The 20,903-nt window shown below is 45.5% G+C and overlaps 1 protein-coding gene across 1 annotated transcript in view; it reads right to left on the bottom strand.

The window, feature by feature from the left end:
* Window positions 1–20,903, bottom strand: part of LOC118285303 (matrix metalloproteinase-17-like) — a 63,077-nt gene that overhangs the window by 14,486 nt on the left and 27,688 nt on the right. The window contains exons 2-4 of the mRNA XM_035608854.2: window positions 15,341–15,473; window positions 14,135–14,270; window positions 4,366–4,652 (exon numbers count right to left, since the gene is read on the bottom strand). Coding sequence (XP_035464747.2) covers window positions 4,366–4,652; window positions 14,135–14,270; window positions 15,341–15,473 — 556 coding nt within the window. The remainder of the gene's footprint in view (window positions 1–4,365; window positions 4,653–14,134; window positions 14,271–15,340; window positions 15,474–20,903) is intronic.

Consider the following 20,903-nt stretch of genomic DNA (forward strand, 5'->3'; position numbering starts at 1 on the left):
TGGCCGAGGGCTATATGCTCTTCATTTGATGCCAGACCCTGTGGTGCTGTGACCTGGCGATACTTTGCACTGGAAACCAGTCTGGAATCAATAATATAAAAGGTTTATAATTGTTTTCGCAGGTAACGTAAAACCGCGGTTGACCCGCTGGAACGAATCGACACATGTACGTGTTGGATGTTATCATTCTGAAAGATGAGACAAAGCCTGATATGAGCAAAGCTACAGTCACAGGCGTTTTGCAGTGACACGATATGGAGGCGTCTCACTGACAGGCCAGTATTTTTGAAATGTATTCAGTCTGTAAGAAATATTGATTTTAAGGGGTTTATCAAATGGCAAGGAATAAACATTAGGGACTTTTCATTTTTATGGAAGAACTGTTTACGCAGAAGAACTCGTGTATTGATTGAGATTTTTTTCTTGGGAGACTGAAATAGTTTCATAAACTCTCCCCCCAAAAAAATCAATTCTGGCAATAACTGCGCCCACAGCTGGCCTACATATTTGTTGTGTGAGAAGGCCATTACCCATACACACAAGATTATTGGAGAGGACAGTCGAGCCTAAATTTTATTCTATACCCCTGCACAGCTCAGACCCTTACTCACAAGAGGGAGGCAGCTCATGACATCCATTTTCCTGAGGAGAATCTGATTTGTTTTTCCTCTCATGGAAATATTTGGAAAAGGTTATCCAGAGAAATTAAAATTAGATTTCTGGAAAATGTATCAAAGTTTATCGAACTCCCTTCTTGGATCCAAGCAGTGAAACTAAAATTGAAGTCAGATTCCTTGACGTTTTATTGAGTTATGTTTGGTAATCAATCAATTGGGGCCAAAATACGTATTGGGCAGGAACATTTAATGCTCGGGTGTATAATGGCAACATTGTTTAAGGATGACCTAAATTTTAAGGACCTGTTCATGCCGGGCATTAGCGTGCATTGTGGGTGACCTGATCCCAAGTGGTAAGCTCTGAGGACAGGTGTTAATGCAGACCAAGATTCATTGAGGATGCACTGAGCATTGACCACATTCGCAGGTGATCCTGGCTGCGTGTGGCCATATTCTTTTAGCAAAGACAACAACGTCAGCAACAGTCGTAATTCATTATAATTTCTTCAGTATGAGGGTCACGTCACGTGACAGGAGTGTGACGAAGGACGGATGGATACGCTGTGACTGATGTGGCCCAATCAGGAAGCAAACGTGGAAGTCTGCGTCATCCTTTCCCCAAGTCTTCATTTCCATTTTCAAACTAAAATGGGCCAGCAGTGTTTCCAAAAGTCTCCATTTCTTCCAAAACTACGGCGCAGTGTGGGCGCCGAGCGCAAAACAGGATGCGTTTTACAATGAAAGTACATCAGCGTGGATGTTGCCTGCATCTTTGTAATCTCCATCCTGCAATTTCTTGTTATTCATCGGTCGGGCTTTGTTAAAATAGATGTAACTGTCCCTTTTCACCTGGTTTGTATGCGTTTGGAGACGAATTCCCTCTCGGAGATGTTGGCCTGCCCGAGGCAAAGCAGAGACAAAGAGCATATGATGTCCTGTCAGGAACGAATTTAAATCTGCACCAATTCATTTTTTTGTGAATATACAGTGAATATAGAGCCAGTTGAATTAGGCAAGTTGGCAGCTACAGAAAACGGGGGACGTGGGACTGTCACATCTATGGTCCAAATCTAATTAGAACACTTTCATTTCGTAACAATGAGCACCGATCTCAAAACCAGAAGAGAAAGGAAACGGACTCCGGAAAACATGCCTGTAAGGTACAGTACGTTCTGATAGAGCAAACGTAACGCGAAGACAAGATCCTGTTTCTTTAGTGATAAATCAACTGTTCTTCACGGTCCAGCATCACAGAGGCAACAAGGAACTCACAAAAACTGCTTTGACTTAATATTACTTTTCTAAATTGTTCGAATCATCAGCTGCTAAAATCAATATTTTAAATCAACAAAGGATCAAATTGGTTCAAGAGACAGAAGAGAGCAAATTAGCAGATTATTTGTCACAGAATAAAAGGCTCCATGAATCTATCAAAACGACATTCGTATTGCTGTGAAGTGAACCAAACGTCAGGCTGAAACATGTGAACGTCACATTGCTTTAGGGTTAGACACAAGTTAATCGCCATTATCCCCAGCTATTATCCTTTCTAGTGCATTCGGGGGAAAAAGAGGAGATTTGAACTCCTTTCATTAGTCAGGACCTTATTGGCCAACGGTAAGTCCCAAATTACAAAAGGCATTTGAAAAGACACAGTGTGGTTTTAAACTTACTGTACGAGTTATGCATGGGAAAGATTGCGAGGGCGAGAAGACGTTTCAAGAAGAGCATCGATATCGTAGTGTTGTCCTTAGTATACGACCTACACTGTAGCTACGATCACATAATCCTAATAATGTGCCTAAAGGAATTGACTAAATTAAAAGCAGCAGAAGACAGTGTAGGGTTGTTTTTGTTGACACCGATTGGCCATAAGAAAGAGGGGGAGGGTTTAGTGCCGCATCGGGGCCACAGGGGAAGTCGGGTGAGTTCTCATTCGGTCCACATTTCACTCTTCGTCGTGGCGAGTGAGTAAAGCCTCGAAAGCAGGAACATCTAACGAGGCAAGGCGATTCACAGCCGTCGAGTTTCTCTCTCGCTCCCTCTCTCAAAGTGCTGCGTGGTTTCAACCCGACGGCTGTCTTCCACCACACTTTGTGCGCCGTTGAGTAATTCATCAGAAGAATCATATTTTCCTCCTCCTCCTCCTCGCCCTCCTCCGTTTTTAAATCATCGCGCGTCCGGGTTGAAAACGGTGTTGTTTGAAGAGAGGAATGGATTGGCGACGTAAAAACAAGTAAACACCTCTGAGCACCAACCTCCCCCCGCCCCCCCCCCTCGCTGCCCCGCTCCCATTAATCAAACTCCCCTTTCTGTGCAGTTAATGCCGTAAACCACCGCGGCATTACGCCATCCCGTCCTGCCACCGGCCCGCTGGGAGGTCTAATTGGAGCCGATTGAGCCGCCGCGACATATGGTCCGCGGCTTTAACACGGAGCAAAAGCAAAAAGACTGGAAATCCACTGCAGGTCCTCACGGCCGCATGAGAGACTCTCTCCAGCCGGTGCCGTCATCATCTTCGCCGTGACGGGTATTGGCAGAAAGATAACACGGACACGTGTATTAACTGCGCCGACGCGCGCTGACATTTTTCCCGCCGTTTTCCGGGAGGGGCTGTACAGCGAGAACGCAAACGTCTGCAACACTTGCTCCGGACATTCACCGGCGCTCCTCCTGCCAGTCTGGAAATAATAGCCAATATCTGGAAAATTCCCCACTACCTACTCTCTCACCCTATTTCCTGTTTTTCCGTAACTGTCTCCTTCAAATTCAGGCAAAAGGCCCAAAAAGCATACTTGAATGTGAACCACACGCGATATATATTTCACGAGATCTTTTCGATTTGTCAAAGTTCGCAGCGAACTGATTCACTACAACTGTCCAAAAAAATAGAGGAATGCGTATCTCTGAGTGTAGTGGGAGTGGAGGTGAAAGAAAGGAATTATCGGAGTTGAGTACAGCTACTTATTCACCCGCGTTAGTGAGCGTTGACTCGACGACCTTCCAGCGTCGCTCTGCACTCGGCGGCTCTCACCCACCGTGTCATTGTGTCCCAGCCGCTCTTTTGCCGGTCGCCGTCGGAGCAGCTGGTAGCTGACATCACAGATCAGTGCGGCTCCGAGGTCCTCCTCGAGACAAATTCCTCTCAGCCTTTCATTGCCGTGAATCAAAGGGAACACTCTGCCGTCGGTTAAAATCACTGCAATGACCCTTTTTTTTTCCCCCCCTTCCCGCTCGGTTAAGAAAATGTTAACGACTAAGTGTTTTGATAACCCCGTGGCATAATTTGACGTCCAAGAAGGATCAGTCAAAGAGACATCGCGGCAACAGTAGCACATTAGAAGGGACTGATTCTTTATGGGAGTCAGAGGCAATTGCGTGACATCTTTACGCCTCATAATAGGCCTGTGAGAACAATTAACGACGGCATTCGTCCCGACTGTGGCCTGTATCTGAAGCCGTGTTATATTGATAGCACATTAAATATTAATTACAGAATCTGGAACATGAACAAAAGGTAGAAGCACAGCTTGGCACCAAAATACAGTCGGTGTTCTGGTTTCCCGATACAGACACCTCGGCAAAACCTTCTCATGTGATCGACGACGACTGTTTGAATCTCAGACTTTCATAGTCGCCTACTCTTAGTGCTGGAAGTGTGTGATGACATTTCTTTGGGCGAGATGCTTCCCGGAACAGCCGCTTCACATCCATTCTCCCTGCTTTTCGAACGTCTTAAGCTCCTCACCCGGTGACCTGAAGGTCCACGCCTCGTCGTCGTCGAAGTGCGTGTCCCCGGCGGTGAACCGCTCTCCGGGGAAGAACGCGTGTGCCACGGTGCCCCCCGGCCCGTCAAAGGGATATCCGTCATTGTGGTCGGCCTTGGTGAAGTCGATCTGGATGTCCGCGTCGCTGCCGGCCACCTCGTGGAAGTTGAGCGGCGCGATGTCGCTCCACACCTTCAGGGCGTAGTACATCAGGGCTCGAACGGTGTCCCTGCCCAGCAAGGCCGAGTCCTTGGGGAAGGTCCTCACCCTGAGAGATGACAGGGAAAGAAAAGGAGTTTGGGATTATTATTATTATTATTATTATTATTATTATCATATTAGATCTTGTTAAATGTATATTAACGGGAAACCTTCAGAAAAATGTCCTCTGCACCTACCAAAGCCTCAAAGTAATATATCTATCGTAACCCAAGTTTTCATGGAAGAATAAAATCGAATGAACTAAAACAATCCTCATACTTGATACTTGATACTCCAAACTAGAAAAAAAAATTGTCTCCTTTCGAATCGGGTCTTTCGGGATTTAGAGCAACAACATTTTTTTTATTATTGCTGTGAGGCTCTTTGTGGCACGGTTCAAAATAACTGTGGGTTCGGTCGCAAAATAAATGTGAAATATGTGAAATAACTGAAATCTATAAATATTTTAAATTCCAAAAATAGTCAAAGGCTCATTGATCGAGTCTTCCTTCCAGGAAAAGTTTTCTCTTTTGAATTCAGGAGGCAGAAAGAGACAAGTCTAATACAGTGGAGTGAGAGTTTAATGAGGAACACAAAAGAAGCAGATAGGAAGTTGAAATATGTGTCAAAGAAATTATTTGACTTTTTTTCCTGCTAAGAGAAGACAGGAGGTGAGTCAACCTTTACTCTCTTCATTTATTTATCAGGGACCACACACACTAATTAACAGTAAAGGATTTAGCCAGAAGGCAAATTTCCCTCTGCAGTCCCTGGACAGGTTGGGGATGTACAGTATATCCGGGTTAATGTTATACATGTGTGATTGTTTTTACAATCACAACAGTGTTTGGGTGATATATTTAATCAACACTTTATCTTGTACTTGGAAAGAAATGATACGGATAGTGAAAAATAAAAATGCCCAAAATATCAAATTGAGATTTTGACTGTTTTTTGATTGACATCGATAATAAATCGTCACCTCTATTATTAATCAGTAAGCGTTTTCATCACTTTAATCATATTTTGTTACTACAGCCCTCGCGGACACTTTCCTGAAATGATCGATGGCTAATTTGACCATATCACTTTTGTCAACATGCGCTAATAAGTGGGCGAATGATGAAACATCTACTTTAGGTTCAAGGTCGGCAGATAATGAGTTACCCTGCAGCTGAGCTCCAGGTAGAAAAGAGGAAGAAAAAAAAGCCGTAATCCAGCTCCACTGACGAGATCAATAAACAGAGGAAACCTATCCGACACGTTTCGAGTCGTGCTTGGACCTCAGAGGGGCTTTACTGCGATGACCCTGCCGATGTTTTGTCTGTTTCCCGGAAAAAGGATCAAAGCGGCTCACTGACAACTTCACAGTCACAACTTTCGCCGGCTGTCGGACTTCTGGGCACCTGCCAGAGGAGCTCGCACCCGGGAATAGATCGCTTTTAATCGTTCAAATCGCTACTCGAGGAACACCTCTGTTCTGTTTTGGTTACGACGTCATCCATCACCGCTTACTGTGGCCTCCGCTGTTCATTGTATTTGGTTATATATTTGATTTGTTTTTATATATTGTCGCACACGCATTTTTTAACGCAGTACAACATTGTCCTGGAACTTTCCATAAGGGGCCGCACGTGAGAACGCAAACTTTTCCGGCCAGCCCCCTCCGGAGTACGATGTCCGAGTGAGCCCGTGTGAGAACGCAGCAGGAACCTCTTGATTTTGGTCGATTGCCGCAAACTAAAACGCAGCAGCGGCATCGTTTCGCCGTGTCCTGCCTCCTGCGTGCTCGGCCCCCGAAGGTCACAGGACGACTCGAGTCAACAGCCCGTCAAGCCGCGCTCGCTACAGTTCGATGCCTGAGCTGCCGGTCTTCTGGTGTGGCGATGCGAAATGAGTTGACTAATGCAGCTAATTTATGGATTGATTAGCAAACATGTCAGTATCCGCAATGTTGTCAAAAAAAGCAAACACGGAAACACTAAAGTACAGCATGAGCAGCATCGGCTTAAAGCGACGAGGAGGCAGTGGCTTGAAAATGGGATGTTTCCTCATTAAAAGGAACATTTATGCTGCAGGTCACTTCACAATCTGATCAGATCAACTCTTCTAAGGGGGGGGGGGGGGGGGGGTTTACAGTAAGCATGAATTTTTCATGGGTTGATTTGCCTACACAGTCCACTTATTCACACCGACTGAATGCATGACCCCTGCTGCTAACCACGGTTCGCCAAGGTCACTGCAAATAGCTCAACCTCCGCGGACAATTCACCTGCTTATTAGTCCTAATTCAGACGGACGAGGGTGGGCTATCAACATTCTCACGCGCGCACGCACACGCACGCACGCGCGTGAGAGTGTTGATAAGAGAGAAAGATGGAGGGGCTGAGCGCACGGCTCTGTCGCTGCCTAAGTGTGTGTGTGTGCATCCAAATGTAGGTGTGCTCAAGGTCAGATTATTGCTGCCCTGCATCTCAGATGAACTGAACGGTCCCAGGGAACGTCTGCTGTTTACACCAGGAGGCTGCGAGTGCATGTAAAGTGGACCAGGTGTCGCTTCTTCCTCGGCGCCTCCTCTAAATCTGATTAACTTCAGAGGCAAGTGGCAGGGATCTTGTCAGTTTTTCCATCTTACCCCTTTATTTTGATTTTTATTAATCGCGCGACCAACTGCAGGTCAGACCTTATGTACGTTAAAGTGTTGCCGTCATCGCGTCCACGGGAGAGTATGTTCTTTTTATTATGACCTGGTTGCTCTCTCGTCATTTTTTTCTCTCCACATTAACTGTGACATTTCTTCTTCCGTCCATAAGAACATCATTTAATTCTATCCTCCATGTTATCTATTCATAAAAAAGTCTATTCACTCCAACTCATTACACTTTGTTGTGTAATTCATGGTCAATGTACCTCACGCAGTGGGAATGAATAGTTAAAAGAAATGTGCATTGCAGTTAAAAGTTGTGGGCAATTCTTTTGAGGGCAACAACGCAGCAGGTCATTTGAGCGCATGGTTTTTTCTCAGCTCGGCTTGAAAAAAAAATCCTAAATTTGTGGAGGGTGACTGTGTGATCGCAGCGTGAAATGTTTATTTTTCCAGGAATTTCGTGGCCGCGACTGATGTGCAGTTGGAGGGTGATAATCACGAGAGCCAGCAGTGTTGGGGAGGGAGAGAAAAAAATACAAATTTGCAGTTGTAAGTGTTTTTGGCTGCAGTGCAAAGCAGGAGTCATCATCGGCACAGTGGCTGAGGGGTTGTTCAGCAGTCACACAGCTCCTGAGTGTGCATCACTGACTCACAAATGAATATCTGAGAACAGAGTGTACTGTTAGACGCTTCCAACATCAATCAAGTGTAATACCTACATAAAGAACTGCCCACATCAAAGAACCCCCTGACTCCACGGAGCAGGCGGCCCCGGACAGACTGTGAGTCTCTCTGGTGCTTAACCGACCAACCGAGGGTGGGAGGAGAGGAAATAGCACGAGTAAGGAGGAGAGGAAAGCGAAGGCGACACTGTTCCTGAGGGCTGATGGGAACTGGGAGTGTATCAGAGTGAGCAATAGAAAATAAAACAGGACTGGTCGATATCGATAAGGTCACGATAAATATTAAATCATTATCATTTTTAGGTTCAAAGACAATTTCCCCCCCTAGATTAAACTTTAATGAAACCAGACTGTCATTAAATGATAATCACAATTCTAGAACATGACAAAAACAGTGGGGAAAAAAAAAAAAGATCTGAGGAGGAACATTCAAAACCATACCGTGATATACTGTACCTCCTCACCATGCTTTGCACAATATATACTTTAATCCACATATGGTACTCGAGTACTTATAGTACAAATATACTATTTGTCATATATTGACATTTGAAGACATTATATCCATTCCACAGTTATTTCTACATTTATTTCAATTTCTACATGGAATTCAAATTTGACTATCAACCATGTTTTTCATGCTCAATAACTGACTGGAATCATTCTACATGATCTTGCTGTACAATATTTGTGTTTTAAATTTGAGTTGTATATTTTAACTAAAGATTAATCTGGAGGTTGTTTTTTTTAACTATAAAAAGACAAAAAAAATTGAAAAAATGAAAGTTGAATATAATGATTTGGGTAATTTCAGAAGCACAGTAATAACATTCTTGGTTTTGTATCACTTAAGTTTAAAATGGTTTTTTTTCTACGATAAAAAAAAAGAAAACACAATAACCGAAAATGTTTTAGTTTTTTTAAGTTTTTCCATGAATTCTTTGCCAACAGGGTTCAACAGAATTATTGATAGTAGCTTGCTTCTAATTTGAAAGTAGCAAATGAACTTGGCTTCTGTTCAGATGGGACGGGAGACATTGGATTTCGTTACGGTTGTGATCGCTCTCCCACCTGTTTGAAAACCAGAGTGTTGTGAGAAAAGGAAAAAGCTTTGAGAGCTGCTACGGAAGTCAAACAGTCCATGGAGAGCCAGGAAGAAAAGGCAAAATGCCTCACACGTGCAAGGCTGCGTTTCTATTGCACTTGAGCGGAGTGAGTTGAAAGTCTCAAGAATCGAGATAATGACAGGGAAACAATCGAATTATTACAAGTTATTGTGATAAACCTTCTAGTCACCTTGTGAATCAAACGGCTGTGGTCAGTTGGGATCTTTTCCACAGCGGTCTAGAGCTGCTAAGGTTAACATCTTATCTGACTCGTGTAACATCTCCTCTTTTGAAATCTGCTGTGAAATCAAGGTCTGCAGCCACACAATGCAATACTGCCTCATAGTAATCACTGGTCTGTGAGACGTCGATTTTAAGGCCGTGTCTAAATAGGCATGTTCCTTTCAAGTATTTAAGCAGAACTCTGTGCTATCTGTCGCAGGTGAATATGAATATTCTCTGTGTGGTGCCGGCCACACGGAGACCTCGGCGCTGGACGAAGGCGCAGCTAGACAATAGCAGGTTAAAAGTTTTGAGATTGCCGAGTGTAACTGATGACTTCCCACCTCAGGTATTAGTTCGGCACCAGTTTATTACCGTACACGTTTCACATTAAACAAAATACCTGGATTTAAAAAAAGAAAATGCTTTGAATGAAATAGCTTTGCTTTAAATCACACCCGAACACACTGGGTATAGAATATCAGCGCTGCCTGTGTTGCCGTAGTGATAAAGCACACCATATGGAAACCTCTCACAATGTGACCGAATATGAAATCAATAAAATGATCCAGAAAACGTCTGTGATAAAAGCACAATAACTCCTCCATCTGCTCCATGGCAGGAGTTCCAGGCTGAAAACGTCCACAGAAGACACAAGTTTCCCTGTCCGTCAGCTTTCCAGTAAATCTCGGGACGCTCTGGGTTGTTGTAGAAACGCGAGGGCGCTTTGAGTAAGGTGGCTGCACTGGACTGAAAAGACAGGCCGCCTTGGTTCACGAAGCTGAGCGCGAGCCGGCTGAATGCAGCGCGAGGCGAAATGATTGGCAGCAGTCTGTTGGCAGTGGTACGACGGAGAGAGAGGGAGAATGTTCCAGTCATAAAACAGCAGGTCCTTACAGCAGCGTGCATGCTGGTCCCCCCGAAGCAGATGTTGTGTCTGCACAACAGTGTCTGTGCACCGCGATGCTGGAGCGTTGCCACCTGGCTTTTCCAGGTCGGCTGACACCTATGAGAGCCTGCACACAATCACATCCAGACTACCCCCCCCCCAAACAGAATTCTGCATCTTGGAACGAAAGCCTCCAGTGAGTGGATGATGTGGGAGATTATTCCAACAAGACAATGCCTGCAAGGACAAAGTCAGCAGGTAATTTGTTATCAATACGCCATAACCGCGCCCCCCCCCCCCCCCCCCGGTGACAAATGACTCACATCCCCTGTGAACTCTCGGATTCCTCTCGCGCGTCCGACTTGTTACTTCTGCAGCTTCAGGTTTCAGCGTGGAGCAGAAAACTCTCTCGCCTTGCTGAAGAGGAGCGCGGAGGAGCCCAGTAAGCGTGGCAAAAGCGCGGTCTATGCTCGGACAGTCGTGCACCTAGTCATCTAAGTTTAAATGAAAAACATTCAGCGAGGTCCGCAGGCTTTGACCGCGTGTGGGCCGCGAATGTACGGTGTGTCCGAAATGTCACGGCAATCCATGTGAGAGTTATTGACATATTTGATTATGAATAATCTCTGCTATCCAGGGTAAATTATGTCCATAACAATGATGAACCAATGTACTAATAACAGACTTCAGACAATGCTTTTCTTGCTGGATGTGGACTCTCAGTCTGAGTTCTACTTTAATCCCTTCCCTCCTTTTACAGCAGCGCGGCCGCCCCCGCCCCGTCCTGCTGCCACAGCCTCCCTCCTCAACAGCTGAGAGCGCTCGCTTATTGACCTGTTTTCCTTCAATTCCCCGCCGCCCCCGATGTTCTGCTTTCCCCCTGGCTTCTTGCTTCATTTTGCTCTCCCTCCGTCCTGCCGCACCTCCATCAGCCGGCCTCGGCCCATCAGGCCTGTAACGGTCCAGCTCTCCTTTACTGTTTAAGTTGGACCGTTACAAAACCAAACCAGACGACCAGGACTCGTCCACCATACATCACTGCAACGTATGTGGCTCGTGCTCGCACGCGTTCCGCCACCAATTAGAACAAGGGCAACTTATTACTTCTGCTATGTACTTAAAGCTACAGTGTGTAATATTTAGAAGAACTTATTCACAGAAAATTGAATATAATGTCCATAACCATGTGTTCATACATGTATAATCACCTGCAACAAAGAACCGATGTATTTTCGTCAACTTTGAATTAGTAAAATACAGTTACATGAGGTGGACCCGACCTCCGTGTGAGACACCATGTTTTCTACAACGTGTCGCACAAAACGTCCAAAATAAGTCGCATTCGCATTGAATTTGGAAATGGAATCGGATTTAGCGGTGCGCCACCATAAAGTGTCCCCTGTCGGGTGCTCAGTTGGTTGCCGTTTTTGCAACTTTACCACCAGACGCAGCCAGAAAAGTATAAAAATTACACACCGGGACTTTGAGGGAGACTCAGCAACAAATTTGCAAACCCACCTCAACTCACTTAGCTCTTGATCTTATCCCTTTTCAGCCTTTACTTGACCGAGAGCACAGAGACCAGCGTGACGGGTGGAGAGGGAGGACGTGTGTCCAGAAATGACAAAAAAAGGTCATTTCCTCTCAGTAGGCCAAACAAAAACAACCCCTTTAGCTAAGCAGCTTGTGGCGCTGTCAGTTTACGGTACCGGGATCTTTTTCACTCGCAAACGAAAACTTACTTCCTGCACAAACAGAATCTCTGCGTCACGTATGCTCGAGCATTGCCAAGGTTTTTTTTCTTCAGGGCCTCCCAGTCTGTTCCTGCTGTCAGGTACGCACCGCAGCTTGCGGAGCAAACAACCCCGCCTCGGCTGACCTGTCAGCTGTGGAGAGCCTGATCCTCCTCTGAAACCAGAGCAGTTTGACCACTTACACTGGAGAAGCAAGGTGGTGGCTAAACACCAGAGAGAGAACAATGATAACGGCAGATCAGAGGGATGACAGCGCGGTCGCTGCTGTGCACAGCGACATCAAATGTTGCCGTGGTGACGACGTGACACCGATCATCTTTACAGTAGATTCCTTGTTTTTTCCATGATGTTTGCTTGTATGCGTACTGACATGCCATACATGCTGCAGCTGTTAGTTGTCCTAGGGTATAATTTTCATGCTTCTCACGCGTAATTATAAGCTTTGCAGCCTTGTATCGCCGGCTGAGCAATAAGAATTCACTACTCTAGGTGAAAGACCAACTGGATGATGGGGACAAACTATGAATGGGCAACTGAGCGACAGTCAAGATGCACTCGGGCGTCAGTTGCGTTGATGTTTTTTGGCTTCACTTTTGGGAAGCTGTCATGCCGTCCATCTTTATATGAAGTCTATGGAAATAGGATAACGATTGGCCAGTCACGCCATAAAACAGGTTAGTTAGGCCGACTCATCTCCGCCGCGACTAGAACGGCGCAGTCATCAGTCCCCGGAATATGCCAGATTCATGACATCGAGACCTGTGCATCATTATTCCCTGGGAAATTGATGAAAATGTAAAAAAAAAACAAGCGCCCTGTCGTTTCATGTTAAAATAAGTGAAAAAAAAAGTATTCTGAATCCGCCCATTTTGTCCAGATCCATGCCAAAAGTTCATCCATGCCCCATCGCTTCACCAAGTTTCGTGGAAATGCGTTCAGTGGCTGACAGACACGCTTGCAGACGAGGGGCCCGAACACTATAACCTCCTCGGTGGAGGTAACGAATACAGCCGGCTGAAATCTGGGAGAGGTCACTGCCCCCGAACGGCAACGAGAGCACGAGAGCAATGGGGGGAGATTTTTTTTATCAAAAGCCGCGGGCTGTCGTCGCGCGTGTCCGACGGCCGACCGACCGAGAAGCACCGATCCTTTTCGCTCCTCACCAGCTGGGAGGGAGAGAGGGAACATGGGGGTGGTATATTTGTGTTGTATAGTGTTCCTCTCATCCGCTCATGTATTTTTTGCATGTGCTCCAGTTTGCCTACGTCCGTATCGACTGCATTAATGTGTTTGTAGGTAAACACAAAGTGTGCGAACGAGCCGGGGCACCGGCGGCATACATCGCCTCCAGGTCGAATCCACCCACCGATAGCGTGTGTGTGAATCAGCACAGGCCGGGGCTTATGTTTCACTGCCACTCCGCCCCTAACTGTCCCGCACTAAGCTGTATTCCTAACAGATGGTCCAGCTGCACTTAACATGGACATATTATTTTACCGCGCACTGTATTAAACGGCGGGACGGCTCCGTGGCGAAGCCTCTGCTCTTCAGGAATCACGCAGGTCGGAGAGCAGGACTGCAAGGACCTGGACGTGCAGTTAGTGTATGTGCGTTCAAAAGAACCCCTTTATTCCGTTCATTACTCTTACTGAATTTGATCATAGCCCTGAATTGATCCAGAGACGACACATGTCTGCCTTGAGGAAGAGTCACTTAATGTAATCTAGCAGGGGTTGCACAGATGGAGAAAAAAAAAAAGAAAAGTAAAAATGTGTCATGGTTTATGACTCCTCGTTCCCTGCTGCGCACTAATGTGATGTACTGAGCTCCGATAACCTGGTCTCATTAGACACAGATTGAACTGTTCTGCAAAACAAACACTGTAACACTCTGTACAAAGGTTTTTGTACAATATCGCCCTTATGAAATAGTCTTTGGTTCATTGTATCCTGGGTTATTGCAGACACGTTCAGCTGCGGTAACACTGCTCTTACGCAATATTTTAATATGATGCCACCACCATTACGTGACACTAGTAAATGATGATAACCGCTATCATACAGACTGATATTGTTACAATGAAAACAACAAATATCAGGGGCAAATGTAAAGAAACAACAGATCATTTTCCATGTCTTTAAAGTCAGTGGTTAAGGAAGTATGATTCTGGATATTGTAAAAAAAAAATCATTCTTTTGAGGTGTAACCTTTTGGCCTTTTTGTATACTTGTATTTAAATCTTCCCCACCTCCAGGACAGATGCCTCTTATTCCATTTGTTCTGCGGGTTGGAGCTTCGTTTCCTGCGGCCCATTGTCCCCTCAGCCTCAGACACATCTGGCAGAGAACATCTGGGTGTTTTCATGAGACCCAGTGTGGCTTGGTCTAAAGAGCACAGGAGAAGAGAGGAGACGTGTTCAACGATATTAATATGACACAATATTTTTTTAAGATAGCCGTCTTGGAAATTAACACAGTTGTGATTATTGTGAATGCATCAAGTGGAAAACATCTGATCCAACGCTACGCTTTGAAAAATCAAACACCGCTTCAGCAGCCGAGCGTCCTCACATGCATACGTATGTGCATTTACAGTAGGTCCTGACAGGCCATTAGGGCCATAAATCATACAATGCTTTCTAAGATACTCTCTCATGTATAATCACACTCTCACACACACACCATTATTCAGGCCAGATATTACACTTGCATACACGCACACAACTGCAATACTTCAAATCAATCACACACACAGTATAACGCCTTCTGTGCTCTATGGTCTCGTATGTGAGACGGAGCAGTGATGGAGAATGATCTTGTTCGTAAAAGGAGGATTGTGGCGTGTTCATGTGACTGGCAATTTATTTTATGAGAGATTATTTGGTTCCTGTATATGAGGGGGGGGGGGATAAATAGGTAAACAAATCAACATACTGTTATTCCGTATTACAGATACCACCATTACTTGTCACATGGTGTGTCATGGTGTCTCATTGTGTGCGGATGGCTTTCGGAATCTAATGCAAACCAATAGAAAAGAGGTGACATAAAAGGTGACTGATGTTTCTAATGTTAACTGGTGGCGTCGGAATGATATTGGTTGGGCTCGGTGGCACTCTCTCTTCAGCCACACTTTGTGTTTTTGCCGGCCGGATTGCATTATACTGCGCTATATTGTAGGGTGTGTCTTGTGTTTTCATCCCCAGGTGCACTTATCATCGAAAAATAAAAATTCATTCTCTCACACCCACATATTGTAGTGACACGGTAAACACACACACAGACACACACAAACACACACACGCACGCATGCACGCACGCACGCACGCACGCACACACACACACGCGCGCACACACACACACACACACACACACAGAGGTTCCTTCCATCGAGCCAAAGCACCAACTCTCCCTGGAGACCCCCCCCCCCCTCAGATAAACACGCCCCCACACACCTAAGACTCCGGTCTCCTTCAGCCCTCCGAACCTCTGCATGGCTTTGATGGCGTTGGCCAGCGCCTCCTTGGTCTGGAGCTGCCCGCTCACTGGGTCAGGGGGCGGGAGGTAGCCAAACCTGCTCAGCCAGTCCTGCAGGGGGGGGGGGAAACAGTAGACGCAGAGGTCAAGAGTCATACCCTGGCATTTCAATGACTCGCGGTATCCCAACGCTGCCGAGAAGCTTCTGACACCTGTTCGTGTTTACTGTCTGTGGATTCTGTGTCTCACGTGTTTAAAATGACAAATTCCACAATTTCTCAACATGAAAATAAAGAACCTTTGTCATCACAGCTGATATCTTGACATTTTCCAGCAGCACTTGACTGGAACATTAAGCCAATATTAATATCATTAGTAAAAAAACGGTGCTTTTCCTTTTCCAGTGCGAATGTGAAAAACATCTGCTGTGAAAAGGTCTGTAATATGATCCTGACCCTGGAGCTGCTAAATGGATTTAAAACTACTGGTCATTTTATTTTTCAACACCCGTGCTACCAAAATGTCTATTCATCCGTTTAATCCCAGTATTCCAAATTCCACCAAATTTCTTCTTTTAATGTATTCTACTGTAGCCACTTCTCTTTCTAGTGCCCTGTCTCTCGTGATATTTCTCTTTTGCTCTTCATCCATCAAGGAGGTCATGTTTTGTCGCCCTCGATTTGTTTTTCCATGGAAACTACGGAACAGATGTCCGTGAGACTTGGTGGAAGGATGGAACGCGGACCATGAAAGAACCAATCAAATGTTGACACAGATCTGGACAAAGGGACTTTCCTTGAACGTTGCGACTAGGAAAACCTTTTTACAGCAAATTCAGCAGAACAGTTCATTGATCTTGATGGAAAAAAAATCTGGCATATTTACTGACTGATATCTATGAGTGTTTGCAATTTGGTGCAGGGTGATTGAATTCAATGGGGGAAGGTCGGGCTTTGACAAAGGCACGAGCTCTACCGAGTGCCATTATCTCAGCCCGACCTCTCCATGATGTGAGAGCCAATCTGATGTGTGTTTTTTAATGGATTTTTGATCAGCAATCAATTGAGATGAGTGACACAGATCAATAGCAAGGCAAACAATTATCTATTGACATATCTGGGGGGGGGGGATGATATATATTATATATCATATATATATATAATATCTCATGCTTCTGCTAAAAGGAGCACATTTCTACTGTAAAGCTGCATCCAGACATGCACTCAAGTGCTGCATGTGAGAATGCAAATGTCCGCAAGTGCTGGACATTTGCTCGTCCTATGTGAACGGCGAACAAGGGAAAATGTCTAGATGGAGTTTTCCAGACATTTATCCACAGGAGTTCATGTCTGAAACTCCCCCCCCCCCCCCAAAAAAAAAAAAAAGAGAGAAAAAGAAAATACTGCAAATACAACCACGCTAGGCTTATGGTATATGCATTAGTGGACCTTTTGAGTACAATTGAGTGTTTTCAGCACGCTGTTGAAACCATTAGCGGCATCAATCCCAAAGTGCTGTTTCATCTGAAGTGACACAAAGGCGAGGCGATGATAAAGGCAACTCAATGTGCCTTTCATATGGCAATTAAATGCATCAGACGGACTGAAGAGGAAACGAATCAGTCAGTAGTGGGTAAGTAGAAGTTGAATTCGCTGAAACAAAATGATTGCCATGTACGACTTAATAGTCAATAGGGTTCAGGTAACAGGTTTTATTTCATTTGATCAGCTGCTGGATGTCTTAATTTTTGTGATGCATGGCTTTATCTGTACTTAAATTAGTTGTGGCTAATCTAAAACTGTTTTTGGAGATGAGCAGTATAAAATATGCAACACTGCAGCAATCAGCAGCAAGCGTTGTAAACCACTGTGAGTTTCTCTATTCACCGATCATATGCGGCCCTGCCGGTGCTCAGATGACTTGGAACGAACGCCCGGTGGTAAAAATGCATTTCGCTAAAGGGCACGTTTGATTGCGCTAAAGTACCAGAAACAAAAGGCAGCGTGAAGAGAGAGAGAGAGCAGACACCTCGCTCTCATGCAAAGACAGGAAAAAGAGACTGTATAAGATGAAAGTACCGAAGACGCCCCGTGTGAGTTCAGTCGCTCTGAATCTGTGATTAACTGCAGCGCAGATGGTCGAGAGGCTCCAGTCTTCTTCAATCATCCATTATTAAGAGACACAGAAAGACGACGGCGCGAAGCGATGTCGGACACACTCCCGCGTTCTTGTATCGCAAATGAGAAACGTGTTACCAACACACACACACGCACACACGCACACACACACACACACACACACACACACACGCACACACGGCCGAGCCAATTGCCGCTGGAGCTCCTTTGTCTGAACAATCTAATCTCTCGTTCCGGTACGTCGTCATGTTCCGGTTGTATGTTCCCCCCCCCCGCCCCCCGTGAGAATACGGGAGGATGACGCTGAACAAGTGGGGACGACGCCAACCCTTCTGGTGAGCGTTCTGGAAGTCCCCCCCAGACCCTCGACAGTCTCCTGCTGCGTTGCTCACATGGGAACAGAAAACTCCGGGCCCCATTTTCTGGACATTTTTCTGGAGTTTTATGTCTTTAAAAAAAAACAGCCCATGAGGACACTACCACTCGGTAGATTACTCGTTTCCTTTGTGCGCTAAATTGAGTCCGAAAGAAAATGAAGTTTGGGAAGACACCGCTTCGAGTACAGTCAAGTACACACGGGCCCTCCGGGAAAGTTCAGGGAAGGCGTCCGGACTGCGGCGCATCGTCTGAGGAAGCCTCCTGCTTTGCAATCGTCAAAATCAAACCGCCGGCAGTAATTTCACACAGACAGGGGGATGAGTGTAAGTCAAGCGTGAGCTGCATGAATGACATTGACCGATAAGGAAAGAAAAACCAACTGACCTTTCCAAAGGTGGATTTATGGTCCGTCGGACCGAGGTAGGAAAACCCGTCGGTGTGAGTCAGGTCGCTGCATCTCAGTCTCCTCATGTGTTGGGTTTTTTTTTTTTCCACTCCAGCTGTGAGTATTTAATCCGCACAGGAGAACTGTTTCAAGTCCAGTCCATCTATCGCCAGACTGGCTTTATAAGTTCCTGTGGGCATTTCAATACTTTATTTCCACTGTAAAAACATGTTTCGTATTCAGCCGACGACTGAATTCAAGCCGACCACAACTGCTGTTTTCTATTCAGGACAAAACAACACAACTGTCTTTAGCAGCCGTATTTCAAGCCAAAAGAATGGGAAGTAGGGTTTAAACTGAATAGGCAGATTTAATGTTTCAAGGTTTGAATAAGAACAATGGAGATTCATCACTGTGGAACTTTTTAAGGAGAACAAACTGGAAACTGGATTTAATAGTTCATCTAAGAGTTTGATAAACGTGCGGCTGAGAAAGTCCCAGAATTAGGAAATGCTGAACTTAAATAAAGTGGACGAACATATGTACGGTGTCTTTATAGAATGGGAGGGGTGTGTGGATCAGCCTGACAATTTTATAGGATTTTGGACTGAATTTTTGCACAAAACCTTGATGGTATCAAAAAAGAACCCACCAGATTTATGTAGAAATTAACAAAATCTGCTTTTCGTTATGTAGATTACCAACACTAATATACAAAAGAGAAAACTTAACAATCTAAACATACATCAATTGTAGATAAAGATCATGGTTTTTTTTAGGAAAACAAAGAAACAGCATTCTTTGACTTGTGAGAGATTGAGTAGTATTCAATTATCTCATTTCTCTTTCACATATTAATCAGGTGCATCTTCGGGCCATTACACTGTTTTCATTTCAGTCGTACATCAGGAAATTAAATTTAAAAACCAAAATTAGGAAAAACTTAGAATTAGAAAGGCAAACGTGAACAAACAGCTGTTTCCCCCCCCGGCCCCCTCCCACGCCGACTCAGTCACTTTGACACAAAGTCAGTCGCTGAACACCATTTGAAAAAACGGAGGCGCCGCAGAAAGAGAAACCAAATATAAGAGCAGAAAAAAGGGGGGAGAGGAGCGAAGAGACGGGAGCAGCTTCAGCGAGAGATCGAGGTTGACAGGCGGTAACCCAGAGCAGATTTTGTCAGCTGCTCCTCCTTATCGCTCTCAGGTCAAAGTGGCGGACGGACAAAAGGGGAGCGCGGATCTCGGACAAGAACAGAGACAGTGTCGGACGGACCGAGGCGATAGGGGTGGACGTGGTGTGGCCCGGTGTAAAGATAGCACACGGAGGGATACGCTTGAACCGGGGGAACTTTAAATATCGGAAAAAAATCCCCTGAGTTTATTGCGCAAGGTCTTTTGACCGAGTGCTCGACACGTTGCCGCTTCTTGTGCCGTTTGCATCTCGCCTCTTAATGAGACGCTTTGCTCCGCAGCAGTTGTCTTAATCCAGAAATGAGGACGTACGTATTTTGCCCCGCCTATATCTTTTGACCTCTTCAAAAAGAAACACACCGTCAGAGATTTGCTTTCTTTGGTGTCGCCATGTATGATCCCTCATGTATCGTGCACAGTCGTTCTTCGAAAAAAAAGGCACACGTCCCGACTGCGCTGCGTCCTCGCCACCGCCTGCAACGCATCAAACCACTTTGTTCTCGGATTAGTAAAACACCGTTACGCAACGCCACGCAGAATTCAAAAGGATTTGTAAAACGCAGTGAATGCAGACGGCTAAAAAAAAAAATGTTTTTCAGCAAAGTGTGCAACGGCGGTGACGGTGATTATGTAACGACATTGTATTTTTCCACATCTCTGGTCGTGTGCCGCTCACGGCTTCAATAGGATTCACTGATTTTCACAGGGTGACTGTAAAACGCTGCAATGTTGGAGGGGATCTGCACTGTACGTTGTACGACAGGGGCGGGGGAGCTTTTTTCTTTTGAAATCAAGGGGGCCTTTTTAAAATTTTTATAACACCCTTCGAGGGCCGCATTAAATTATTGAACACACATATCACACTAACCCCGCTGATACGACGGCCGGAACCGCTTCTCTGTGGCGAGGCGGCGTGGGACTGTGTCTGATGTCAGATGGGTAGAAATGATGATGCTACTGCATTGGGTCAATCACACATGAATCGGTGAACTTCAAGTGTGCGTCTCCTCAAACACCTCATGGATGCACACTGAGTGTACAGAGCTGGGGCAGAGGGAGGCTGGGATTTTACATTGAGCGCTGTCGCAAATGTGCTAAGGCTCCTTTTGTTTACTCGTCCTGCACCGAAACCACCAGGAGGCACCGGCAAATTCACATGTCGCTGCAGAATTTGTCTTTCTCTCTTTGCGGGAAGAGGCAACAACGGCCAATTTCACTTGGTCCACCTCCGGCGGCTCCACGGCGGCAACAGGGCGCCTTCGCGAATCCTCCTTCCCAACGAGGGGTTCGGCCTCTTTGCCGTCATCTGGACCGACGAGACGCGAAGAGACGTCGTCTTGCCTCAGCATGAAAGCCAAAGATTTTTTGGGGGGGAACCGCTGCATTAAAGGATACCGCCACTTCAGTTACCTACACGGAGAAACATTGCTTGATGCAGTCGTCAGTC

This window comes from Scophthalmus maximus, chromosome 20, assembly GCF_022379125.1.
Source record: "Scophthalmus maximus strain ysfricsl-2021 chromosome 20, ASM2237912v1, whole genome shotgun sequence".
Taxonomy (NCBI): Eukaryota; Metazoa; Chordata; class Actinopteri; order Pleuronectiformes; family Scophthalmidae; genus Scophthalmus; species Scophthalmus maximus.